Source organism: Alosa pseudoharengus, unplaced genomic scaffold (genome assembly GCF_046254945.1).
Source record: "Alosa pseudoharengus isolate Yale_2024_CS ecotype anadromous, Long Island Sound unplaced genomic scaffold, YU_APseudo_1.1 YU_APseudo_1.1_scf_19, whole genome shotgun sequence".
NCBI classification, from domain to species: domain Eukaryota; kingdom Metazoa; phylum Chordata; class Actinopteri; order Clupeiformes; family Clupeidae; genus Alosa; species Alosa pseudoharengus.
Genome location: NW_027468657.1, coordinates 29656243 through 29681388, shown reverse-complemented (window position 1 = coordinate 29681388; position 25146 = coordinate 29656243). Strand labels below are relative to the sequence as shown.

Below are 25146 nucleotides of genomic sequence, written 5' to 3'. Positions count from 1 at the left end.
CAGGTCTGCTGAATAGACAGTGGCCTGAATTTCCATTGGTGGGGTTAATGTAATAGGATTCAAACCAGGGGAGGAGGGAATGGGATTACCTGGATGATATCCTAGATATAATTTTTTATGTGTATACTTGTCTTCTCCAAAATGGCCTCGGAAATATGAGGACGGTGCCCGTGAGCGCGAGCCCACCCACAGGAGCCTAAACAAATAAATACGACTCTTGATACGTCACAGGGTGAGAGACCCCCATTCTAATCTCTGCTGTTGATTAGGATTAGATTGAAGTAGTTATTTTTACTATTTATCTGAGAAATCCTAAAATAACTGAGTGCTGTCTTACTAACAATTTTATTTAATTACTTAATTGATATAAGCTTACAGTAATTTAATATTTCATTTGTGTTTGACCTGAATGGCAAGCAGCATTCATTCTTTGGAATTCCTCCATTTTGACCTAGATCTCTACAATCCATCTTGTCCTTCTTAGTCCCTTGTCTCACTCAGTCTCCTCTCTGTCATCTACTCTCCTTCACCGGGTGCCTTCCTCTCTCCGTCTGTGGCTCTGCGCTGTTGTAGGCATCATGAGTTTGATGAAGATCAAGTTTACCTTCCAGAAGAGGGTGCGTTTGGCCCAGGGTCTGTGGCTGCTCTCCTGGGCGGCCATGTTCTCTGGGATGGTCGTCTTCTTCATGGGGGTGTTCCTGAAGACAGAGCTCCTCCGCAGATCTGAGGTACAGCTCAAATACTCAATGGCTTAAAAAGTGTATTCAGTACTTCATATAACATTAGGGAAATGTCAGTCTCACCTTTTGGAACTTTGTTACATTTGTTAATGTGAATGAATTAAGATTAATCTGAATTTATTAGAGTAAGAGTACTTGTGACTGCACTCTTATTTCAAAACTAAATATAATTTCTTTGCTTAAATATAATTTTTACATTTTCATTTTAAATATGAAATCATGATTTCACTGTTATTTTTGCTGCAAAAGTTACTGTGTCAATAGAATGTTTGTATGATAGTGTAGTAGAGTTTGGTGGATTATGAAGGTGACTCATGTCCTATATGAGTCAGGTGTAGTCAGGGATAAGCACCAAGGTGAATATTATTACATCTTGACGCACTACACAAAATATGTTTATAAAGATTTATCATGCACAAGACTAGAGATGTGCATTGTCTTTGTGGTATTTTTACAACAAGAAAAAATATATTCACATGTGATGGTTTAAAGATCCTCTTCTTATTTACATTCAGTCTAAAATGCACAAAATACGGGATACCCTTCTAAAAAATACTCATTATCTCTTCACCTTCTATAACACCTATGTCAGCTTGGAATTTTCAATTTTCAATTAAATTTTCAATTTAATATAATTTATAGAGCGCCAAAACATTGCACATGTGTCATGGCGCTTTACAGAGGTAGTTTTGAATTTCGCCTTGGGGATCAATAAAGTATCTATCTATCTATCTATCTATCTATCTATCTAAACAATAAGAGAAGGCCCATGAGTAACAGGGGCGAGGAAAAACTCCCTAGAATTGGAGATACATGTAGGAAAAACCCTTGAGCAGATCCACGACTCAAGGGCCTGACCCATCTGCCTAGGGTCAGTACAGAACAGTAAAGTCTGTTTACCCCAGTAAAGTAATGTCTGTTTTCATGTTAAATGAATAAGTTAGTTAGGTGTAGAGAAAAGAACATGGTGTTTAAAGCTTTAAAGTTTAGAGTTGTGTGTTACAAAGAGGTGGGATGGTTACATATCCAGGAATGAATTGTCCAAGGGGATTAGGAGTTGTCATAGGGCATAGGGAATCTGGGCAGGGGGACAGCAATAGGCGATGATAAGGCAGCCGTAGGGATGGGACTTGAGGTGAGATGAGGGCCAAACACAAGGATGGCTGATGACTGGTAATGGTATACCTCACAAGTGAGGTAAGGTGGAAGGGAGAGAGAGAGATAGAGTGGGTTAGTATTACTATGAATCAAAATGGTTAATATCAATAAGTATATCATTGGTACTATAGTGTTATACCATAGTGAGAATAGCCAGAGTGAGAGTTGAGAGAGAGAGAGAGCGGAAAGGGGAGAGGAGGGGTTGTACAGCGTGACACATGGAAAGTCCACTAGGCTATAGCAGCATAACATAACTAAGGCATGGTGAAGGGTAGTCGACACCAGCGCAGGTATGGTCATTGACCATCGTCGCACGCATGACTGGGGTGCCAGTCACACAAGGGCACAGCAGGGTGGTCTATTCCAAAAAACCCTGAGGTGGTTGAAGTTCCACACAGCACCAAACCTAACTATGGGAGGCACTAAAGAGGTATGTTTTAAGTCTAGATTTAAAAATAGGGAGGGTGTCTGCTAATCGAATAGAGGGAGGGAGATTATTCCAGAGGAGTGGTGCGCGGTAGCAGAAAGCTCTGCCTACTGTAGTTTTTGAGATTGGACTGAGTGATGTGCTAACACTCACAGCAGGCCTCCTAACTCACCGGTATACCTTGGTTATTGTAACTCACTTGTAAGTTGCTTTAGTCTAAAACGTTTGCCAGTAAATGTATTGCAATATATTCATTTAAGTCCAACATCCGTCCCCATTGCCAGTACTTCAGAGTGTAGTTACATCATGTTGTGTTAGGATTGTAAAAGGCCGGCATCTATTTCAAGTAACATCAGTATTCCTGTGTCACCTGCGGTCTAGGTAATGCACAATGATGACATCCATGTGGTGCCCAACTTGCTCATGGTAGTGGGACTGGCATCTGTGGGCATTAACTTGTGCGCTGGCCGAATCTGTCAGGACTCCATGGACGTGGCCCGCTTTGCCCGCTGGAAGACCTTCCTCACTCCTTTCTTTATCGGGTCTCTGCTGTTCACCTTCATGTTTCTGGTGGCCATGGCATTGAGCTATGCCTTACAGGCCAGTTTGGAAGAGTCCCTAAAGATCGGGCTGAAGAATGGCATTCGCTTCTACAAGGTAGAGGGCTGTGTTCTTTTAATGTAATTTATATGTGATCATCATCCATTTTATTGTTCAGGGAATAAAATGAACTGAGCAATAAGCTCTTTTATTGCGATGCCTTGCAATTGCTTATTTTATTGCAATTTAGAACATAACTTGTTTGAAATACTGACATGAATGACATGCATGTGTGTGTGTGTGTGTGTGTGTGTGTGTGTGTGTGTGTGTGTGTGTGTGTGTGTGAAACTGTAGGACACAGACACCCCAGGCCGTTGCTTCCAGAAGCAGACCATTGACCACCTGCAGATAGAGTTTCAATGCTGTGGGAACAACAACTTCAGGGACTGGTTTGAAGTGCAGTGGATCAACAACCGCTACTTAGACTTCACCTGCAAGGACGTGAAAGAGTGAGTGAATGGCTCTGAGCTGAGAAAAGTGGAGATCAACGAAATGTGTGAGGTTGTGGGTTATGGATGTATATCTAGATTATGTTAAAGAAGTTCCATGTCCAAGTGTAAACAAAGTAAATAACTGGAATGATACTACATCCAAACTTTGTTCAGAGTATGTGTAGGTAAGTGATATTCCAGGCAATGCCTTAGGGTACAATACTATCAGTTTTAGAGCAGTTTGTCACAAATTTTAACATGAACAGGACAGTGTAGAGCTTTTCACAAAACCATTTAGATGAGAGCTTTGGTCTTATGAGGACAAGTTCAACAAAGAACAGCAGGACTTAATGAAAGGTTCCGGAAGTATTGACGACATGGCAAGGCCAAGAGGGCACTTTCTGTGACAGCTCTTCCTGTATGGAATCAAAAGGAAATCACATGGTCTCATTGATTCACATTGATCCACACAATTACCCACATGTGCATCACCTCCTATGGAACACACATGTGTGAACTGTTTTGATTGATTCGAGTCATTGATTGTACGTGCCATAGATCACACAAACACGGCCAAAGAGCATGAACACGCATGACGGTTGCGTATCTGGACTGTGACCTTGTGACTGATTTCATGCTGAAGGGCATCATTGACGTGCAATGCAAATCCTAACCCTGAGCATTGATTTCTCTGTTTTCTGGCTGGTAGTCGTGTGCGGAGCAATGTTGACGGCCGCTACCTGATGGACGGCGTTCCGTTCAGCTGTTGCAACCCGGCGTCCCCGCGTCCCTGCATCCAGGAGCACATCCTGGACAATACGGCGCACCACAACTACGACTACCAGACGGAGGAGCTGAACCTATACAGCCGTGGCTGCCGCCAGGCCCTCGTCAGTTACTACATGGGTCTCATGAACACCATTGGCCCTGGTGTCCTCTCCGTATTCATGGTTCAGGTACAGTGGACATCCGTTCCCCAATTTCACTAGCATAACATTATTCAGTCAGTGTTGATGTCCATGGGGAGACTCTTGGCAAGCCAAAAACATGGTTGACCTTTGCAGAATTTTTTCTTTTCTTTGTGAAAGTCAAACACTTAGATAGGACAGTTTAATGGCCTCTCATTATTTGTTTTTCTCAACACAAAAACAATCAGTGAGAGGTCAAATTGGTGGGATTTGACAGAAAAAGGGCAAAACATTTTATTTAGTAAACAGGGGATGAATATAAATCGAACATATTAGACACTGCTCTTTGGGAACCCGTGCTGGCATGTGAGGGGAAAACTCAATTGCAAGAAAGTATCGATCGGCCTGTTCATAAATGAAACATGACTATTGACCAGAGGGTGGTCCTGCACAAATGAGAGGATACATTACAAGCTCTCATAGCTCTTAATAAAACCCCTAGCAAACATATAATAAGGGGAGTGACTCAGATGAGGATGACCACCAGTGTATCCAAATTATTCTCCTGCTCATGCAATGAGTCAGGATAATGACTTCTGCTGTCTATTGCCTTATTGATATTATATGAAAAGATGAATGGTGCCTCTTTGTATGCTAGACTAATATACCATATGAAGATACATGTTTATGCTGTAGTGGGACATATTGTCATGTGAATTATTGTCATCTTTTTTTAGATGTCCATGCTGGCGAGTCTGCGGTACTTGCAGACGGCCATGATTGGGGTGGAGGCGGAGGACATGGAGGTGGAGACCGAGGGCTACATCCTGGAGAAAGGGCTGAAGGAGACGCTGGAGGAGGCCAAGGAGACCCTGAAGGCACTCTTGCGCCTGAAAGGAGGCCAGGTGGTGGACGAGACCACGGAAGGAGACGCAGAGGCAGGGGCCTCCGAGTAGATCACTTCACCGAGCAGCTAAACAGAGCCAGGGGAGAGGTGACCCAGCAGAGCTGACCTGGGTGGATGGATGGACGGACGGATGGATGGGGCGAGCTCTGACTCCTCCGGGGAACTGGTCCACAAGGGTTCCATCTGAGTTTTTCAAGCAGTTTTTTCTCATGTGTTTTCATATGGCAGTGTTGTTATACATAGAAAAAGAAGGCTCTGATCCAGTCAAGTGCAAACGACTGCACACAAAATTATGGACAAAAAAAACCCCACACACATTCATACACTCTCTGTGTCTCTCTCCCAGGATTATACACAGACACCGCACACATTCACCCCCCCCCCCCCCCCCCCCACACACACACACACAGACTTAAAATAATGAAAATCTTTATGGAAAACATGCACTGTTACTCATTAAGACATGAAAAATGCCCCCTTTGTATTATATGTGTACAGTTTATGGCAAAATTCTTGTAGTTGGCCTCTGCTCTCTTTGCATTGCTGTGTAACCAACAGTAAAAAAAAAGATTGTACAAAAACTAAAAGAATTGGAAAGAAATTGAGAGAAGTGCATGGAGTGAATAAATACTTTAGAGTTTTTAACAGTTTTGTAGTCTGGTGTCATTTTCCCGTAACATTTCACCTCAGACTCAGGTGCAGTTTTAAGATCAGGTGAGTACACATACAACACACCTAATTATCAGATGGCGGACACAGGGATGAAAACAATAGCCGATGGGAGGGTTATCATTGAGGTCACAATGCTGAGGGCTTAGTCGGACAGACCTACGTCCTCTATGCTAACACCTTATGAAATCTCATTATCCTGTTGATGGAGCTAATGCCCAAACTGCTGATAGAGCACTAATACACAAATGGCTTATAAATAGCTATAGGAGAATACATTGGGGCCTCACAGAGGCCTATAGGCCAAATGAAATTGGGCTGCAATAGGCAATAGGGTTTGGGGTATTTAGTCTGTATTTCTTTTTTGTCATTCAGCAGTTGACATGAGAGACCCTCTCAAAGTGAACTAGAATATTTAAAAAAATATATGCATACAAAACTGAGATGAGAAACGTGAGTTTTAGCCCATTCTAGAAAACAGACAAATTCTTCAAAGTCCATGTTGAGCTGTTGTGCCATCGCCTCCAGATGGCGGTACATTGCTGAGAATAGTCTTGTCAATGGAAAAGTTTTGATAACTCTGCTTTGCTTTAACACAGTCTTTATTTATGATAGACAGGTGACTTTTTCACAATAATTAGCCTTTTTGAAAAAATGCTTTGTTTCCCTTCTATCTCGTGGGTCAGCCAATGCATGTGGTGTTGTGTGTGAGGAAACACATGCCTGTGGGTGTGATGCTGACCTAAGTCAGCTCTGCAGGAACAGAATTGATGCAATACACTTTGAAATTCCGGTGTGGCCTTCAAAGTTCTCGGTGACTCAGTATGACAGAGGAAGAGCGACAGCGAGTAATGTAGATATGTTTAACGATATAAAATGTTTTGTATTTATTTTAACAATGAACAAATAGATCGTTCACTGTCATTTATGACAGTATGTCGATAACAGAGTTCGGGTAGGCCTAATTTATTTAAGACTATTTTTACTAAAAGAAACCCGCGGCACGAAGATGGACGCAAATTTCACGGAAACGTTAGACGACTTTATGGAAAGTGCATTGGTAACGTGGGTATGTAGTGAAAAAAAACTAAAAAACATGTCTGTTATATAGGCCATACGGCATTTGACCTAATTTACAACCAGTAGCCTACAGGTTAAGTTAAGTTAACCTCCACCAATAATGTAGTTCGCTACTGTTTTATCATTCCTCAGAGATGTAACATCCAGAGTTACCTACTTTCAGATGTCTTCTTGAGTGGAATTAGTATTGATCGGTGAAGGATGTGTAGTACTTTCCATACCGCGGAAAAGGAGGGGGTTTATGCATGAGTTGGCATGTTATTAGTTATAGAAACGGGTTAACCATACCAGACCCTCTGACAGAACTTCTGCTTTTCCCGGCTTCAAATATTTTTTGCTTCCTTCCCACTAAGCCATGGCAACTGTTAGGTGTTTTTAAAAGAGACTAACAGCCAGTCTTTGGTTATATTTAGGCAGATGCCTTCTTTCACCTGTGTCTTGTGTTTTAATATTGGGTATGGAACTGTCAAAGTGGCATTATGGCCTAAATGTGGAGTTATATTTTTCATTATATTATTAAAATGTTATAAAACACTGTTTCTCCCAGGTGCGTCTCTTTGAAGATGTGGTGGGTGGGGAAATGACTAACCCCTCAGCCCACCAGTACATGGAAGTGAACTCTATCTCCCAGAATGTACTGAAAATATATAAAAGACTCACAAATGGAATATATCTCAATGAAGTCATGAGGATCATGTAAGTCAGAAAATAGGCCCTATTTGAAAATATGAAAAGTTTAAAACACAGGCCATTAGCATAAGTTTTCTCTTTTTAAAAAGGCTTTATGTAGGTCTATATTTTATACAGCAATTGTAATAAAACAATGACCTCTTTGAAATGAGCAATGGAACAATGTGGCTTTATATATTTGTGGGACATCTGCACCCCAAAACCAAACATTTACTCATGGCAAATATCCTGTTATAGTGACCCAAATCCAAAAGTCGAACAGATCTACCGCAACGTGAATGAGGACAAGATTCTGAGAGTGCAAAATTTCTCTGTCCTAAACCGGCACTTGCGCTCCTACTACCAGGTGAGGCACAGGGAGGAATGGCGTGGCTGTCAGATTAGGGGGCTTATAGGGTATATTAAGCTGGTCTAATGTGATGATTAGCCTAATGTAAACAAAAAGGTTGCATTGTAACAAAGATTCCCACAAATTAAAAGTTGGGTGTCCCCTATATGACTGAATGGAACATTAAATGCATAGCTCACATTTGTGTATTTAAATATATAAAAGCTGTGTATTTAAATATATAAAAGCTGTGTATTTAAATATATAAAAGATGTGTATAGCAGCATTTGTAGTTAGCACTTGTAAATAGGAATGTTTGTGTTGCCTGCTGAGTACACAGAACTACTGTTATTCATGGTTGCTAACTGGTCGTTTTTGTGGTTTCACTTCTTCTTTTGAACTTCCGCGTTGGCAGGCGTTTGGTTGCATTTATCACAGTTAAAAGTGATGTTTATTAGGCTGAAAACAACACACGGTCATTCAATGCCTTGTATGCTCAAGTTACATGAACATACACCTGTATGTGTATTCCATGTACACTTCCATTTCCACATTACTTTGTTCATGGTGGAACTACAGTCACATCACCAGTGTGTCACCTGTAATATTACTCCAAACCTGGATTTGTGTATGTACAGTGTGTCAGTACCAGCAGGTTACAATCGGAAAATCTGTCTGCCTCTCCTCAGGAGAATCTACAGCAATTGATTCTGATGCCCCTTCCAAATATTGCCATTTTAGGACGAGATCCTCTCACAGGTAGCCTATGCTTCTACCCTGTCAGTTATCTGGTCAGTTTCAACTGTAACACTTACTGCCACTGTATGTAAGGCCTGTGTAATAGCACAGACTAGATGTAAAAAGCAATATAGAACACAACAGAACCTATACCTTAACTCAATGTTAATAATGTTTGTGTGTTTTCCTACTGTTAGAGGGGGCTGTGGAGGAACTGAGGAGATTGCTTCTGCTGTTACTTGGCTGCGCTGTGCAGGTTCAGATCTGATGTATTCCTCACTCATGCACCATATGTACATTTAAGGAACTTAAATCACTTTTGTCTGTTATTTGTTTTCTCTCTGCGCATGACATCAATGTATTATCTGCCCTGCAGTGTGAGAGGAAAGAAACCTTCATCCAGCAAATTCAGGCATTGGACATTGAAACTCAGACAGCTATCGCTATGTGCATTCAGGAGGTCAGGACTACAGTCTATGGATTTACATTGAGAAATATACGGCTTGTTGGTTTTCTAGTTATTTAATTATGAAAATAGATTTTTCTTATGCTGAAAAAAATGGCATCCTACTGCAACTCAAATCCAGCTTATATATCAGTGTAATGGTATGTTAGATAGCTCCAAAGCAATGACATGACAGGACATGAATACACGACATGACAAGTAGTTTGTGTTTTCTGTTGAATTTAAATTATATGTTAGTCTGTTGAATAGCAAAATGTCTAGTTGGCTAGTCATTAAAACAGATGCTGCGACCATATGTATGTACGTTGATGATGCCACTACTACATTTGACATGAAAAGGCCCAATGTCCCTAATGTGATTTTAACGCCAGTTTGGTTTGGTTTGCAGGTGACCCAGGACCCGCGTGCAGTGCTGCCACTGCAGTATGCTGAGCTGTGTGGGCTGCAGATAGAGGAGATCCAGAGCCTCTTCAGCATCATGGCCAAACAGATCCAGGGCCTGCTTTCTCAGAGGGACACCCAACTGGAGGTAAACAAGCACTGGGGAGCTTCACAGAGCCCAAAGCTCAATAGTAACAAGATAATGTAAAACAATATGATGGTGTGGTACTGTTTTTTTCCATCAAAGCCTCTAACAGGATTTTACATGTTACTTGTAGTCTATATCTTGTATCAATAGAGCTTTGCACATAGGCTTAATATAGAGATCAGTTCTGTGTGGTCTGGTACTACAGATACAGGTCAGCACTCTGTAGTATGCACTGGTATTTATGGTAATACACATATACCCACTCTAATTGTGTTCTCTCTCTTTCTCTCTCTCTCTCTCTCTCTTTCTCTCTCTCAGAGGATTGCAGAGTTGTGTCAGGAGCGTGAATCCTCTCAGTCACATTCGGCGCCCCCTACTGGCTTTGGAGACGGCCCACCAGAAGGACTCAATGTGCAGCTGGCTGACTGCAAGGCCAAGCTGCGGCGCCTTAAACAGGAGCTGTGAGTGTGAATGTGTGTGTGTGTGTGTGTGTGTGTGTGTGTGTGTGAAGCTGTACAATGTAGTGATGAATAGTATTATTTTGTCAGAGATTATTATAATACTTAATCATAATTAAAGACTATAGAATGTAATTATTCAAGTGTCAATGTACCTTGCAGGGAAGACAAAGGCGATCAATTACTGGACTATAAGCTGGAGATTCAAACTCTGGAGGGGGAACTGAAGAAACTACAGCAAGAGGTAATTTAATTAGACTCAGGGCTCCATTTGTTTAGTTGTCTTACAATAACCTTTTCATAAGCTGTTTTGGAAAAAAGAAATAATGCACATTGTCAACGGCTATAATTAAGTTATATGCGTTAATGATAGAACAGAGAATGAAGCATTGCAGAGTGCCTCTATCGTTTTTGTGTGTCCTCTAACTTAGTGTGTGATTCATGTAATACATCTTGTGTGTGTATGTGTTCAGAACCGGATCTTAGTGTGTGATTCATGTAATACATCTTGTCTGTGTGCGTGTATGTGTTCAGAACCGGATCTTAGTGTGTGATTCATGTAATACATCTTGTCTGTGTGCGTGTATGTGTTCAGAACCGGACCTTGCAGGGGGAGTCGCGCGTGAGCCGAGGCCTCCGTGATGAGCTGGACTGTCTACGGGACCGAGCCGCCAAGGCTGAGCAGCTACAGGCGGAGCTGAAGTCCTGCACACACCGACTGCGCAGCCTCGACCTCTGCCGCACACAGCTGAAGGTCAGAGGGCAGGGGGTCACCAGATTAATGCAGCTCACCCATGACTTTACAGGGAGGGTTACGTGAACTGTAATGATTTTCTGAATAGTGAATAAACATGTTGTGAATCAATATGAGGAGTTGCATTTCAAGTAAAACACAATGCAAGAAATGTTTTGCTCGATGTTTTGCTTGATCTGTGTGATAATATATGTATAAGTGCCATTAGTTGTGCAATATGAAGATTCTTCACCAACAGAACAATGGGTGTGTTTTAATTTACTATAGGATGGAATACACAGAATGTATTACATAAAAAGACTACCGAAGATTGACATTGGTGGTCGGACATGTGTTCTGGACCACCTCCTCTACTCAGTGGGACTTGATTCAGTGTGTCTGTGCCATTGCAGGAGCAGCAGCAGTATTGCACCTCCCTGCAGGAGAACAAGGCTTTGCTGGAGGAGCAGCTGGCTGATGCCCGGGCACGATGCTCTGCTCTACGGGAGCTTGAGAGGGACAATTTTTTGCTCCGGCAGAAGCTGATGGATCTTGAAGGGGTAAATACTGTGCACAGATATAGCATACAGTAGCACCGTGCACAGATACAGCAGTGTATAATTTTATTGCTTTATACCTAGAGCCTTGTGGCTCAGTGGCTCTGGCGTTTGCTCTGTTCCTCGGAGGTATTTGAAGAACACAGGAAACATAGGTGATGTCACAGAGGAAGTCATCTTAGTATGGGGGAGTCAGCTTTCAGTTTCTGTCACAGTGGATTTAAAATACAGCCTTAATCCTCCACAAGTTTCGCTTACAATTTAGACAAAGGATATAAGAGCGAAACTAGGGAGTTATTGCCCACATGCATAGATAGTTATCAGTTACATATCAAACCAAGTGAAACAAGATTCATTACAATATATTAGTGATACCCAGCCCCATTTATGCAAAGTGTCCTCTGTGCCTGTGGGATTTCTATATTAGTACATGTTGTTATGAAATCTAATTGGGGTATTGGGGTTTGGTTTTATGGTTGAATGAGAGTGAGCAACATGAAGTAATACTGTATGTATGTATGTATGTATGTATGTACATGAGGAAAAATATGGACCTGGAAAATGTACTGCAAGTTGTAAAGCTTGGTCTGCATCATCATTTGGGAGGCAGATTTTATGGGAGGTTTGTCTCTCAGTACAACCCAGCTGCAACTAATTGAGTGAACATTATGAATTAATTAATGGAAATGAATGGATGCAGATGTGTAAAAGTATATGACATAAATATTTTTTTCCAATCCAAATTTATCTAAAAAGAAATGAGGGACAGTGTTAAAACGCATTCAGAGCCTGCCAACTCCAACACCAACACATGTTTATTTGTGTGTGTCTGTGTGTGTTTGTGTTTTTATGTGTGTGTGTGTGTGAATGTGTGTGGTGTCTGTTTATAATCCTAGGAGCGAGACACAGAGAGACAGAGGGTTGACGAGCTCTTAGAAATAAACATGAGCCTGCAGTCGGAACTGAAGTCGGCGCTAAAGCATAGTCATGTTGTCACTCATCATTTCCACCAATCAGAGGTGGAGTCTGATGAAGATCAGGCTCCAGAGCAAGGTCAGCATCACACAGCTTTTTCTCTTCCACAAGCTGTTTTTGACCGAGTGTTAAAGCTGTCACTGTAGCCAGATGCAGAAGTGTGCCCAGCAATTTCCATTGAAAAGCTGAACAGATGGGGTACGCATTCCATTCAAAATGGAAAGAGACATGTTATTTTGTGACCCGTCTTAACTCTTAATCAACAGCTGTCTCTCACAGTCTGCCCTGCGGCCCCCGCCTCTTGTCTCTTTGCCCCCTGCGCCATCTCTGTGCCTCTTGCTCTTTCTTCCAGATCTGAAGCCGTTGAGTGTGGAGGTGGACGAGGCCTCCAGCCTGCGACTCCTGGGAGCCGAGAACGAGAACGCCGAACTGCGGAGGCGGCTGGAGCTGCTGCAGGCCGAGCGAGAGGTCAGGGCACCAGAGGTCACTGCTACTGTAGAGCAAGCAAAGGGAGAGGTCAGAGAGGGAACATAGGAAGGGCTTCCTGGCCCTGCAGTGCGGACGGACAGCGTAGATTTGTAGACTGAGGAAGAGAGAATGTTGTGCTCCCAGAGACTTTTGTTGTGGAGAGATCAAAGTGGATGATGCTTAGAGCATGTGGGGACATGTTTAAATATTCATCAGAGATGATCAAAATATCTGAAGACTATCTGAGGACTAGGCGGCAAATTACCAAGGTTACGAAGGCTATTGTATAACTCTTCTGGTGATATAGCTTCAATATGCTGTCACAATGTAAAACATACTGTCTACTCTGTGAAGATCTTTTTTTTTATCAAAGACATTGTTCCTTCTCCTTTCAATCAATAAGAGGAGTTATTTCCAAGAAATTATCGTAATGCTAGTCAGTTATAGTAGTCTACATCCAGACATATTGAGTGAGGAAGGGGATACTTTCCTCTGAATGGAATACTGCTCCCTCACAAACAAAATTGTTATAATTTAGAGCACTATGTAGTGGGTACTTAGCACTGGAGAGAGAGAAGGCGTGGTCACTCAAACCGCAGGTTTCCGTGAGCACTGGCTGAAGTGATTGCCAGTGCGGTCAGAACTGAATGCATTTCATCAAGGCTGGCTGTGGGGAAATGTTTGCTGTAATCCTCGTCTTGTGAAAAGCATGTCTTCACTGTGCCTTTACTGAAAGACGTGGACGTGACCCCAAAGGTTACTGTTTGGACTCCTCACATAATCAACATAGGTTGCGATAGACAGTGAGCAGAGTAATGTTGATGATTGTATAGAGTATTGTCATTGTATTGGTATGTAGATATCACTGTATCAACATTTCATATAAGAAGTCATTTGTTGTTATATTATCAAATGTAAATTGGAATGTTTTACCTCAAAGAAATTGAAGGAGGAACAATAGAGCAGGTACTCTGGTTACACTGTGTCAGAAAGCATGTTGAGATATTTTAGCTCAGCAGCTTTTTGTGGCTTTTGCATCAAACCATACTATATATCAAAACCTAAAAATCTGACGTGTGATTGGAAAAGCAAAATATAATATTGTTTGTCATGGCAACACTTTCAATATGCTGTATGAGTGGGGTAAGTTAAATACTCTTTTGGATGCTTTTGTCAGGGATCGCTGATCACTGTCATTGTCAATGCAAAAACGAATAGTATCTTCAGCGTATTGTGTAAGAACCTGATTTATAGTCAACATCACAGTTTCGTCTCCTCAGTTCACCTCAGGCTCTTTATTATGCATCTTTGTCTTACCTTAAACCATTGGCAATTTCATTTTCCCCATGCTCCAGGGCAAAGTTATTACTGCAATTTAAAAAGGTTGTTAAAAACTTAATTTAATAATCGCCTAAATTAATGGTTGACAGCACATTATGAGTTAATAGAATTTGAAAGTATTTATTGCCCTTATTAACAAAAAAATCAGTCCTTTCTTTATGTCTCCTGTGTCTTCCTTCCCATGTTGATTTCTCTGAAGAGAGCTATAATTCATATCCTGAGGACAAACTCAAATGATATTGTGACAGTTCCTACAAGCCAGCGCCTTAAACTGGTTATGTCTACAAACATATTGCATTTTGGGCTTATCAACGTGATGAGATTATTGCTTTTGAATGCTGTAGGACACTGGCGAGGATATGAGGGAGGAGCTTCAGAGGCAGATGGATCGACTGCGTTGCCTGGAAGAGGAACATCAGAGCACCCTGAGAGAGGTGAGATGGAGCGGGCTGACAAAACAACAACACGAGTTCAAACAAGCGGAAGAAAGACAGAACTATCCCCCAGAGGAGCCTGCCATGTTATTCCCAGCAGTTCACGCAACCAATGTTTTATCTCTCAGTTTCAGAACATGAAGAACGAAAACGCCAGCCTGAAAAAGTCTCTTGAACAACTGAAGACAAAACATGAGCTTATCGATGCCGAAGACGAGAAGGGAGAGTCTCCGAAGAGGGAGACGAGAGGCACTCCGAGAGGAGAGGGGGAGGGAAAGGATACGAGAAAAGAGGAGAAACTCAGGGTGGATGAAGAGAAAAGAGGGAATGACATAATCAGAGTGAAGAGAGAGGATGGAGAGGGGGAAGAGGTCTTTGACCAGAAAGAAAGGAAGGATGACAAAGGGGTGATGGAAGTCAAAACTAAAGACAGAGGCGAAGCTGAAGGGGAGAAGGAGATGGAAAGAGAAAAAGAGAAAGCGCCCGTCTCCCCAAAGGAAACGAGGGAGGAAGAAGAAAACAAGACGGAAGACAAAGCACCCAATCTAGAGAGGACAGATGAAGAGAAGAAAGAAGTGGATCCCGTACTAAGTATCAACACCAGCCAACTCACTGCCCAGCTCCAGGAGGCCCAGGAAGAGGCTGATCGGCAGGCGGCCATAGCCCAAGACCTGCGCACCAAGCTGGGGGAGCAGAGCAAGAAGGCCTGGGAGGCTGAACAGCGGCTGGTGGTCCTTGAAGCCCAGACTCAGAGGCTGCGGAAGTCGGCAGAGATGCTGACTGACACCAGGAAACAAATGGAGGTAGTATGCCAGTTACGTGTCAATCAAAATAAGAAATTCACAGATAGACTGGGGCTGCAGTGTTAACCAAATAAAGAGCTGACTTGAGTGTTATAGAGGTCTTCTGAACTGAGTCTTAGGGAAGATTGTTCTCTATGTGAAACCTGTCAGAGCGCCTTTTATTGGCAAATTGCTATCCACCAGTCCATCACAGAACCACCCAGCATGATATGTCATTACATGTCAGTCAAACAGTTACTGCCGGTTGTGAGAAGAATAGACGGAGTAGGTCGAGTGGGTGGTTTTGCAGCCCTGACGCGGCTCAGCCAACAGCAGACTCTGTTACCGGTTTTCCCCGTTTGACCTCTTGACCCCTGCCACAGGCCCTGCAGAGCGAGTCGCTGCAGATGGAGGAAGAGCTGACACGGCTGCGCAGCCAGGTGGAGGTGCAAAAGTTGGAGGCGGCGGTGATCGCACAGCTGGAGGGCGAGCGGGCGGTGCTGGAGAGGGAGAGGGAGGCCCTGAGGGCCACGCTGGAGACGCTCAGGGCTGCGGCGCGCAAGGTGGGACCGGAACACGCCACAGCGCTTCACTTATCACAGCTCATCACTCCGATAATACTTACAAACAGACACTTATCAAAGTTTTATGTTATATTAATATTAATTATTAGTAATAAAATTAATAATTAAGTAATAAAATTAGTAATAAAATTAATAATTAATAATTAGTAAATGTGATTCCCAGGGCAATTACCTAGCTGAATGAAAAGTGATTTTTTAGTTTCTGTACCTATTTCTGTGAAGGCCATCTTTGTGAAGCCACTGCTGTGACTATGTATGAATTATTGATATTCTATTTTACAGTGTTTAGTTTGAGGTCCAATTACACTCTGTTTGGTCAGGAAGGTTGTATCAGATGACATTTTTTTTTATGGCTTAACTGCTTGTGACCTGATCACGAACCTCACAGAGTGACCAGCTGGAGCTGACCAATCAGACGCAGAAGGCGGAGCTGGAGCGGCTGTCCCGCGGCCTGGAGTCGGCGCGGCGTCGCGAGGAGGAGCTGGAGGCCGAGCTGCGCGAGTCCGGCCTGGAGGCCGAGTCGTCGGCGCGCGCGCGCGACCAGGCGCTGCTGGAGGCGTCGCGGCTGGAGACGGAGAAGGAGACCCTCCAGGGCCAGCTGGACGGCCAGCGGCGCGAGCAGCGTCAGCGGGAGCGCGAGGCCACGCGTCTCCGCCAGCAGCTGGAGAGCACCACCTCCGCCCTGGAGCACAGCAACAAGCGCGCCTGCAGCCTGGAGGCAGAGCACAGGTCTGGGGCCAGCGCTGCACAGTGGCACACCAGAGACACATAAACATTCAAATCGAATAAAATAAACAACAGCATAACAAGGGAATAGGTTTTTTAGGACGTGGAATTTTAAATTTGTCTGTTACAGCACTTTTGGGGGATTAGAACTGTATTTTTTCAACTTTCATTGATTGCGCTGTTGGTTGGTCCACGGGAGGCGTGAATCATTTGTCTTTTTAATGGTGGCGCAACCAATTTTGAAAATAGCCCAGTTTGCAGTCCTACACATTGTAATGCTATTTAACAGGGCCTTTGTTTCTTTAGACCTTGACATGAGGCCATTTGTAAGTCATGTCCTGACTCCCCATCTGTCTCTCACACACTTTCTTTCCCTCCCTCTCTTTCTCTCTGTAAAGGCGGGCTTGCCAGGAGATTTCACATCTAAAAGAGCTCAGCTCCAAACTGCAGGATCTTGAGCGGGAAATTCAGAGCCTTACAGTTCAGAACACAGAGGGGAGAACCCAAATCGGCACCCTCACTCAGGTCCGTGGTATAAAGAGCTCAAGCGGGGTTGTGTGCTGTGTGTCGTTTTGCAAGCTGCCGAGAAAAATTTCCTTTTATTTCCCAACACAGGAGCTGGCCAATGAGAAGATTCGCTCTCAGGAGCTGACCAATCAGGCGGCGGAGCTGACTAATCAGGTGGTGGAGCTAACCAATCAGGTGGCAGAGTTAACCAGTCAGGTAGCAGAGCTGACCAATCGGGCGGCTGAGATTACCAATCAGGCGGCGGAGCTGACCCAGAAGCTGGAGCAGTCGGACGCTGATCTCAAACTGGCCATCGCCTCAGCCCAGAAACAGCCCGAGCAGCAGCAGCCTGTGGTGGAACCAGAGCCAAGTGCCAAGGTGACGCAAGCCACCGAACCAGACACCCAGACCTCGCCACCCGGGGCGGCCCAGCATGTCTCACTGCAGAGCGGGCAGCCCAGTTTGGAGGTCCCTGCGGTGGGCCCTCAGACCTCCAGAGAGGTTGAGCTGACGGGGGGCAGACTGTCCAGAGACCACAGCCCGTCCAGCGCCGAGCACAACGAGAGGCTGATCGATGTGGAGAGAGAGGTGTGCTTGTGCATACATGTTAACTCTAAACATCAGCTACATCAGAGTGCACACTTTCGTCATGAAACGTCAGTAGTTATAATGACAGCATCACAGCAACAATGAGTTTGGTGTACAGCTAAAGAAAGCACCAAAAAGAAACTCACTTTTTCCCTCTTTTGTGCCATTTATAGAATGACATCCTAATATGTAGTCCTCTCTGACCTTCAGTCTCTAACCCTTCCCAGAATGCCTCTCTTCAGAAGGAGCGGGAGGCCCTGCAGGCCCAGCTGTCCCAGTGTCAGTTGACCTGCACTGGGTTAAGGGAGCAGCTGGACACCTTGCAGCGCCACTCCATCTCCCTGCAGGAGAACTGTGCCAACCTACAGGCCCTCAACACCAAACTGCAGGTGTGAAGCTTTATGCAGAGTTCCAACACCTTATGACATTCCTTATACACTCAGTACAGTCATTGAAGGCACTTATGGCAAGCTAGCAGCGCAGGCATTTAAATTCATTGAACTGTACCTCTGACTGCAGATGCAGAAGATTTCAGCAAAACCATGTTGTAGGCCTTTAACAGACAGCATGTAGCAATTTGCCAACTGTATTGTTAGGCATATTTTAGAGGCAACTACAACTGGTATCATCTTAATCATTTGTTGCTATACCTATGTGAAGAGGGCAGCCAATTAGCTGTCTAGAATATGTGCTATGCAGTTTGTAAAAAAAAGAAGCTCACAGCACATCATCCCCCACTATATAGCCAAAAGGCATGAGTTAGCACTTTACCAAGTCTTTTATCAGTGCCATCTGTTCTTGCTTGCAAAGTTTTTGCGGTTCTTTTCTGTCGTTAGATAGTGCTAGTTTTCACCCAACAGCCTTTGATGCTGCTTGAAATACGAAGATGCAGTAACTAAAACTGATGGTCACCTGTGGTTGACCCTGTTGTTTGAACTGTTTAGGTGGAGCAGGCGACGCTGAGTACCCAGCATGCCTCAGTGATGACCCGCTGCAGCGAGACTGAGGCCCGCTGCGCTGCCCTGGAGGCGGAGTCCAAGGTGTGGGTGAAGGAGAAGGCGGAGTGCTCGCTGCAGTTGGAGTCTCTGAGGCGGGACCACGAGAGATTGACAGCTCTGCAGCAACGTCAGGAGGTGGAGCTGGAGGAGCTCCTGGCCAAGCACAGCCAATTAAAAAGCAGCAGCCGCACCCAGGAGGCCCAGTTCAAAGAACTGGAAGCAAGGTAAGGACAAACCTGTCGGGAGCTATATCTGATGCGCTCAGAGACTCAGGAAAATGTGCATAATGCCCCTGATTACTCTTTTTAAGCTTGCGGCGAGCATCTGCTTTTTCCCTGTTTGACAACTAGCTTGTATGATTAGCAGTAAACATGCATAGCCTGTTCCCATCTGGATAATCACATCCTGTTAAAAGCTGGTCTCCGGAAGAAGGAGAAGGGGCGCTAACGTGATGAGACACCTGCGTGCTTTTATTCCCCAGATATCAGGAGCTGCTGGAGCGCAAGAGCCAGCTGGAGCGCGGAGAGGAGGCCGTCCAGGCGGAGCGGGAGAGGATGGAGAGGAGCGCCCAGGAGCAGATGGAGAGAGAGAGGGAGCTGGAGAGACTCCGAGCGGACATTGACAGGTCAGAAGAGACAGACACAGCCACGAGTCGGCTGGGACCGGGAGTGGCACTGCCACATTACAGCAGAGGATGAACAGGGGCGAAAAAACATATTGTCAATCCCATTATCTGCCTCATCCTCCTCTTCCTATTATCCGCTTCATCACATCTTTATGCTCCTCTTCTTTCTTTTCCCTCACCTGAATCAATGCATCCATCCATCCATCCATCCATCCATCCATGTCAATCCCATGATCATCTTTCCATCCCGCTTGTATCCACTCCCACTCCTCCCTCCCTTCATCTAGCCTGCCAATCAAGCGTTTAATCTCTCACATGTGTGCATCCCTCCATTAATCTCTATCCATCCATCCATCCATCCATCCATTCACTCCTTCCCGCCGTCCCTGTCCTTTGTCAGGTTCCAGGCCCTGCAGAGGGAGTGGGTTCAGGTGCAGTCGGAGCTGCTGGCCCAGGGCTCGGTTGTGCGGGCGGAGCTGAACTCGGCCCAGTTGGAGCGCACCCGCCTGGAAGGGGAGCTCAGCACACTCAAGGAGCAGAACCAGAACCTGGACCTCAACTACGCCCGCCTGCAGAGCCAGTACCAGGTCTGTAGGCGTGTGTGTGTGTGTGTGTGTGTGTGTGTGTGTGTGTGTGTGTGTGTGTGTGAGAGAGAGATAGATAGGGAGGCAGGAGGTGAGGGGTTCTCATCAGCATTCTGAGAACATTTCAGTCACACACACACACACACACACACACACACACACACACACACACAAACACACACACACACTCACACATTCATGCACACACTTGCCAAATGGGCTCCTTTTCATAAGAGATTCCCTATCAGCTGTTGCCTAGTGACCGCAGGGTGGCTTTGGGTGCATGGAAACAAACACGAAATGCAAAGCAACTGTCTCCTGGAGGAGAGCTGGAGAGAGCTCGCCCGCCGCAGAAATCAAAGGGCATTTTCACAGAAGATTCTTCAGTAAACATCAGTTCGTGTGAAAATAATAGGCTCAGTCTGAACTTAATAAACCCTCTGTTGAAGTTAGAAATGGCATATTAGGAGAGGAAAAGATAAAGCGTGTGGAATATTGATTGCCTTGCTCCTTTGTGACTGTGTGGTCAGGTGCTTTGCAATTCCAATTAAGTGTACCCCTCTGGTGATTAACGTTTTGGAGCATTTCAATGAAAAATTACATCATCTTGATATCTCATGTGCATGTGCAGTCTCCCAAACCCCCATTAAGAGCAACACATAGTCAGAGATCAATTAAGTGGTCTCTGATAAATACACTTCATTTTTAGTAGTCAGGTGAGCGTGTGTGTGAGAGAGAGAGTGTGTGCATGTGGTATCTGTTTCTTATGAACCCTTCTTTCGTGTGTGTGTGTTTGTGTGTGTGTGTGTGTGTGTGTGATGCAGCTTCTAACGCAGCTGAAAGGGAACATGGAGGAAGAGAACCGGCACCTGGTGGACCAGAACCAGAGTCTGTCTCGGGAGAACAGGACTCTAATGGAGCGGAGCCTCGAGAACCGAGAGGAGCACCACACGCAACAGAGAGAGTACCAGTACGTGATCTCAGAGCGCACACACACACACATACAGTATATTTATATATATATATATATATAGATATCACACACACACACGCACATACAGTATATATATATATATATATATATATATATATATATATATATATATAGATATCACACACACACACGCACATACAGTATATATATATATATATATATATATATATATATATATATATATAGATATAGATATCACACACACACACACACGCACAGCCACTCACGCTGACAAACACAGACAGCCAGCAGAGAGAGTACCTGTACGTGATCTTAGAACACACACACACACACACACAGACGAACACATAGACAGCCGGCAGAGAGAGTACCTGTACGTGATCTTAGAACACACACACATACACACTGACGAACACATAGACAGCCAGCAGAGAGAGTACCTGTACGTGAACTTAGAACACACACACATACACACACACACAGACGAACACATAGACAGCCAGCAGAGAGAGTGCTTTTATTTCAAGTTTTTATGTTTGAATAGAGACATACAGATAGAGAGATTGTACCTACATGTGACCTACTGTTGACCCTGTGGGTGTACAGAAACACATGATAATATCCATTTTACAGCTGTATACTATATAGTTGTACGTACACTATATTCTATATACATTTGCACTCACTAAATTATATATATACACACACACACACACACACACAACTCATATGCACACATTTGAAACACAGAGAACACTTGCATGCAGACTACATACATATTCCCTTAAGAGAAAAAAAGGCTATTTTAGTCACACACGCATCCACATACTCTGCACACCCTACCAGCACAACTTCTCCCAACCATTATCCCAGCATGATGCTCACTGGCGCTACCTCCTCTCTGTTGCGTCTAGAGACAAGCTGAACGAGCTACGCCGTGAGAAACAGAAGCTGGTGGAGAAGATCATGGACCAGTACCGGGTCCTGGAGCCTGCTATGCCCACCCCGACCAAGGCCAAGTCAGTGAAGCTTACATCAGCCCTGTCTTCCACCCCCTCACCCCTCCCGCTCCACCCACACCTCACCCCTACCTCACCCCCATCCTTTGCCGTGCGTCTTTCCCTCTCTTGGTTCTTGCCTCCCTGTCCTCTTGTGTTTGCATCTGTTTGCTGTAATCGGCTCGCTGTCTTAAATCTCATCAGCTGGAACTGTGAGTACTCCAAGGACTGATGTGCAGGTTGTCAATCTCAAAATGACATAATCTTGTTTAATATTGAAAAGAGGAAAAATCAGCACTTTCTCCTACTTCAAAGATCAATGTCTTCATGGTCCTCTGCCACTTGCTAAAAGGCAATAAACAATGGACAGTGTGTTATAAATGTCATCCTTTTCCAAGGCTCAACCTCCCCTATTATCTTTCACCTTTTCCTTCACATTGTCACATCCTTTTTTCTCCTTCTCAAAAATCTCTTGTCCTTTTAGTCCTGTTTTTGTCACTCGTCTTCATTCCCTCGTTCTCTGTGACCTTTTCTTTCCATCTCCTCTCACTCTCTTACTCTGTCCATCTTCACCTTTACCCTCCTCTCTCTTTGTGTCATCCATTCTTTTACTCTGACACTCATTCTTTCCCCCATTCTCGCTCCCTTTTCCTCCTCTTCCTCTCACTCCTCCCCATGCCCTGCAGGAAGAGTAACTGGATAGCCGACCGGATGAAGAAGCTGATAAAGCCGCGTGTCGGCAGAGAGGGCCGCGCTCAGTTTATCGCTTGCGGGAGCGTGGAGAACCTCGCCGACGCGGTCGACATCATACACCACTCACCGTCACCTCCGCTGCAAGGTAGTGCTATCTCTCGTCACTTATCTCTCTCTCTTCACCTATCTTTCTCTCTCTTACACACACACACTTCCATCACTTTTTCTATCTCCTATTCAGAGATACACACACACACACACACACACACCCATTATCACCCATTGCTGTCTTCACCACCCCCTGTAGACTTTTCCATTGTGGTGAAAGATGAGGGAAATAACCACATTATTGTTTGTTTTTTCAACTCATACATGTACACAAACACTCACACTGATAGAGAAAGAGAAAGAGAAAACATATCTTGAAGAGGTCATCGACAGTGTGTGTATGTGGAAATGCGCTGTGTCATGGTGACCTTTTCTATTGTATTTGTTGTGGACTTCAGCGTTATATTTTATATTTATCATGAAAATGCATTTTATTACTATATGGTGTATTTTAAGTATGGAAGGACTTAACATACACTACATACAGTATATGGCTAGATTACATTTAGTCTGGCCCTGTATGTTGCTATGTTAAGAATTTCAATATTCTTTAACAAGAATTTGGAATGTTTGTCACCATTTCCAGGAACTGTTTGTTCTTCTTCCCCTTCTTCTAAGAAATCATTTTGCTGGTTTTTATGTTTGTGCTGTTGTGTACAGGTGTTTTTTTTTCAACCATTTCCTTCTAAATGTCATGGGGACCTCTGCCTTTTGCCCTGTTTTCAGCTGAGCCTTTCAATAATTAAGGGGAATATTATTGTCTTCATAAATATATCTGTAACACAAATGTATTGATTTTTTGACCATGTCACCTCTCCCACCTCAGACCTTCGCAGTGCTCCAGGCTCCCCCACCCCCCTGCGCAGAGTCGCGTCAGCAGAGTCGGACGAGCCCCCGAAACCGGGTCAGCGCTCGGGCCGCCGCAAGCTGGGCTCGCGTCACGGCTGGGCCCTGGGCAGGGGGGGCCGCGGAGGGAGCGTCTCGCAGTCCTTCAGCCCCGGGGACCAGCGCGCCCACCCCCGCGACCACTGGCGCGCCTCGAAGGCCCTGTGGGAGGCGGAGAGCAGCCCCAGCCAGGACAGCCTGAGTGAGGAGGGCAAGGGTGAGCAACACAGCCAGGACAGCCTGAGTGAGGAGAGCAACACAGGCAGGCAGGGAGGGAGGGGGAGGGGGGCACCAGGTCTAGGACACACCAGGCAGTCACTGGATGAAGCTGCTTGGGCATAATAATAGACTCATAAGCATAATAGGGGATTCATACCATCCAGCCATAACAGCCCATTATGTTAAAATTTGTTTCGACATGCCTGAGTTGAATTCTCCCTGAAGTGTAGGAAGTGAAACTGAATTTCATATACAATCCAAAGCATGATCTTTTATGCTGATGATGGTGGTACATCTGGCACTAAGAGATTGTGCTTGTACATAATGTTTCATTTAAAGCCCATTTGGGTGTATTTAAAACATTTATAATTCCGAACATTTTAAGTAGATGTGGCTATTTACTCGTACTATGTGTGTGTGTGTGTGTGTGTTTTAGCTGAAAGTGAGGACAGTCTCAGTAGAGACCTTACACCAGACCGGCAGCGCCTGTCTTCAGGAGCGGAAGGTGGATGAAACAAAACATAACTGTTGTTTTATGGATTATGGCTTATGCAGTGCTTAAATGAAAAACAAATCTGTTTTGAATGAAAAACACTCTGTTTTGGGTGATTCAAATCTCTAAACTTGGCCTTGGTGTGGTAATACTCTTGTGCTACTCTTTATGCACATAAATGGAGAAATGTATAACCTGAGTTCTGAGGAGATCTCCCATAACAAGCTGCTTCTGCTCCTGTCTTTTACAGATGGCCCTTCAAGCAATGAGAGATCCACGGACTAGAGTGGATGTGCAGGCAGCAGGCAGTAAACCACCACTGACCTACACACCCTTTGTGTCAGTTTAAATCAGAGCAGAGGATTAACATGAATGACTTGAATATATTTTTTATACTACCGGTATTTGCCTTACATTCACTATATACCTACATGCATTCCATCATGCATGTATTTACATCAATAAACACATTTTTGTACTGCGGCCCCAAAACAATGACGTGTATGTTTTGAAAGCAATACACTGGCTTGATTTGATTGAGTGTCATGGTTGCTAAGATAGTTGCTAGGCTCCTAATTGCTGGGCTGTACTTACTACATGTGACCATTGAGGGGCAGTGTGACAATAGGCTGTTCCATCAAACTACTTAGAGAATGGCCGTGTCTTTGCAAGAAAGGGTGTCCACTCTGTATTTATGTTGAACAGCACCGCTGAAGGGGGCTTTGGGCCTGGACTCTGAGAACTGGAATGACGTTTTTTGGCCT

General features: G+C 44.4%; 2 protein-coding genes across 3 annotated transcripts; both read left to right on the top strand.

Annotated features, from left to right (window-relative positions):
- The first annotated feature begins 578 nt into the window (after positions 1-578).
- rom1b (retinal outer segment membrane protein 1b) lies at positions 579-5432 on the top strand. Its single transcript, XM_076292962.1, has 5 exons — positions 579-728; positions 2707-2982; positions 3220-3374; positions 4066-4312; positions 5002-5432. Exons 1-5 carry the CDS (start codon positions 579-581, stop codon positions 5218-5220), a joined length of 1047 nt encoding a protein of 348 aa, XP_076149077.1. The 3' UTR covers positions 5221-5432.
- Positions 5433-6636: 1204 nt separating this feature from the next.
- ccdc88b (coiled-coil domain containing 88B) lies at positions 6637-24918 on the top strand. 2 transcript variants are annotated; one of them, XM_076292254.1, is made up of 29 exons: positions 6637-6909; positions 7468-7616; positions 7848-7956; positions 8628-8697; positions 8874-8932; positions 9053-9136; positions 9531-9671; positions 9990-10132; positions 10292-10373; positions 10725-10883; positions 11276-11422; positions 12316-12472; positions 12747-12862; positions 14548-14637; positions 14766-15440; positions 15803-15982; positions 16392-16732; positions 17128-17254; positions 17345-17824; positions 18052-18213; positions 18769-19046; positions 19304-19447; positions 19848-20034; positions 20856-21001; positions 21901-22005; positions 22671-22822; positions 23612-23887; positions 24326-24394; positions 24633-24918. In XM_076292254.1, exons 1-29 carry the CDS (start codon positions 6850-6852, stop codon positions 24665-24667), a joined length of 4923 nt encoding a protein of 1640 aa, XP_076148369.1. In that variant the 5' UTR covers positions 6637-6849; the 3' UTR covers positions 24668-24918. The 2 variants fall into 2 exon arrangements, with proteins under 2 accessions (XP_076148369.1, XP_076148370.1); XM_076292255.1 differs by lacking the exons at positions 6637-6909; positions 7468-7616; positions 7848-7956; positions 8628-8697 and having other exon boundaries at positions 8874-8945.
- The last annotated feature ends 228 nt before the right edge of the window (positions 24919-25146 follow it).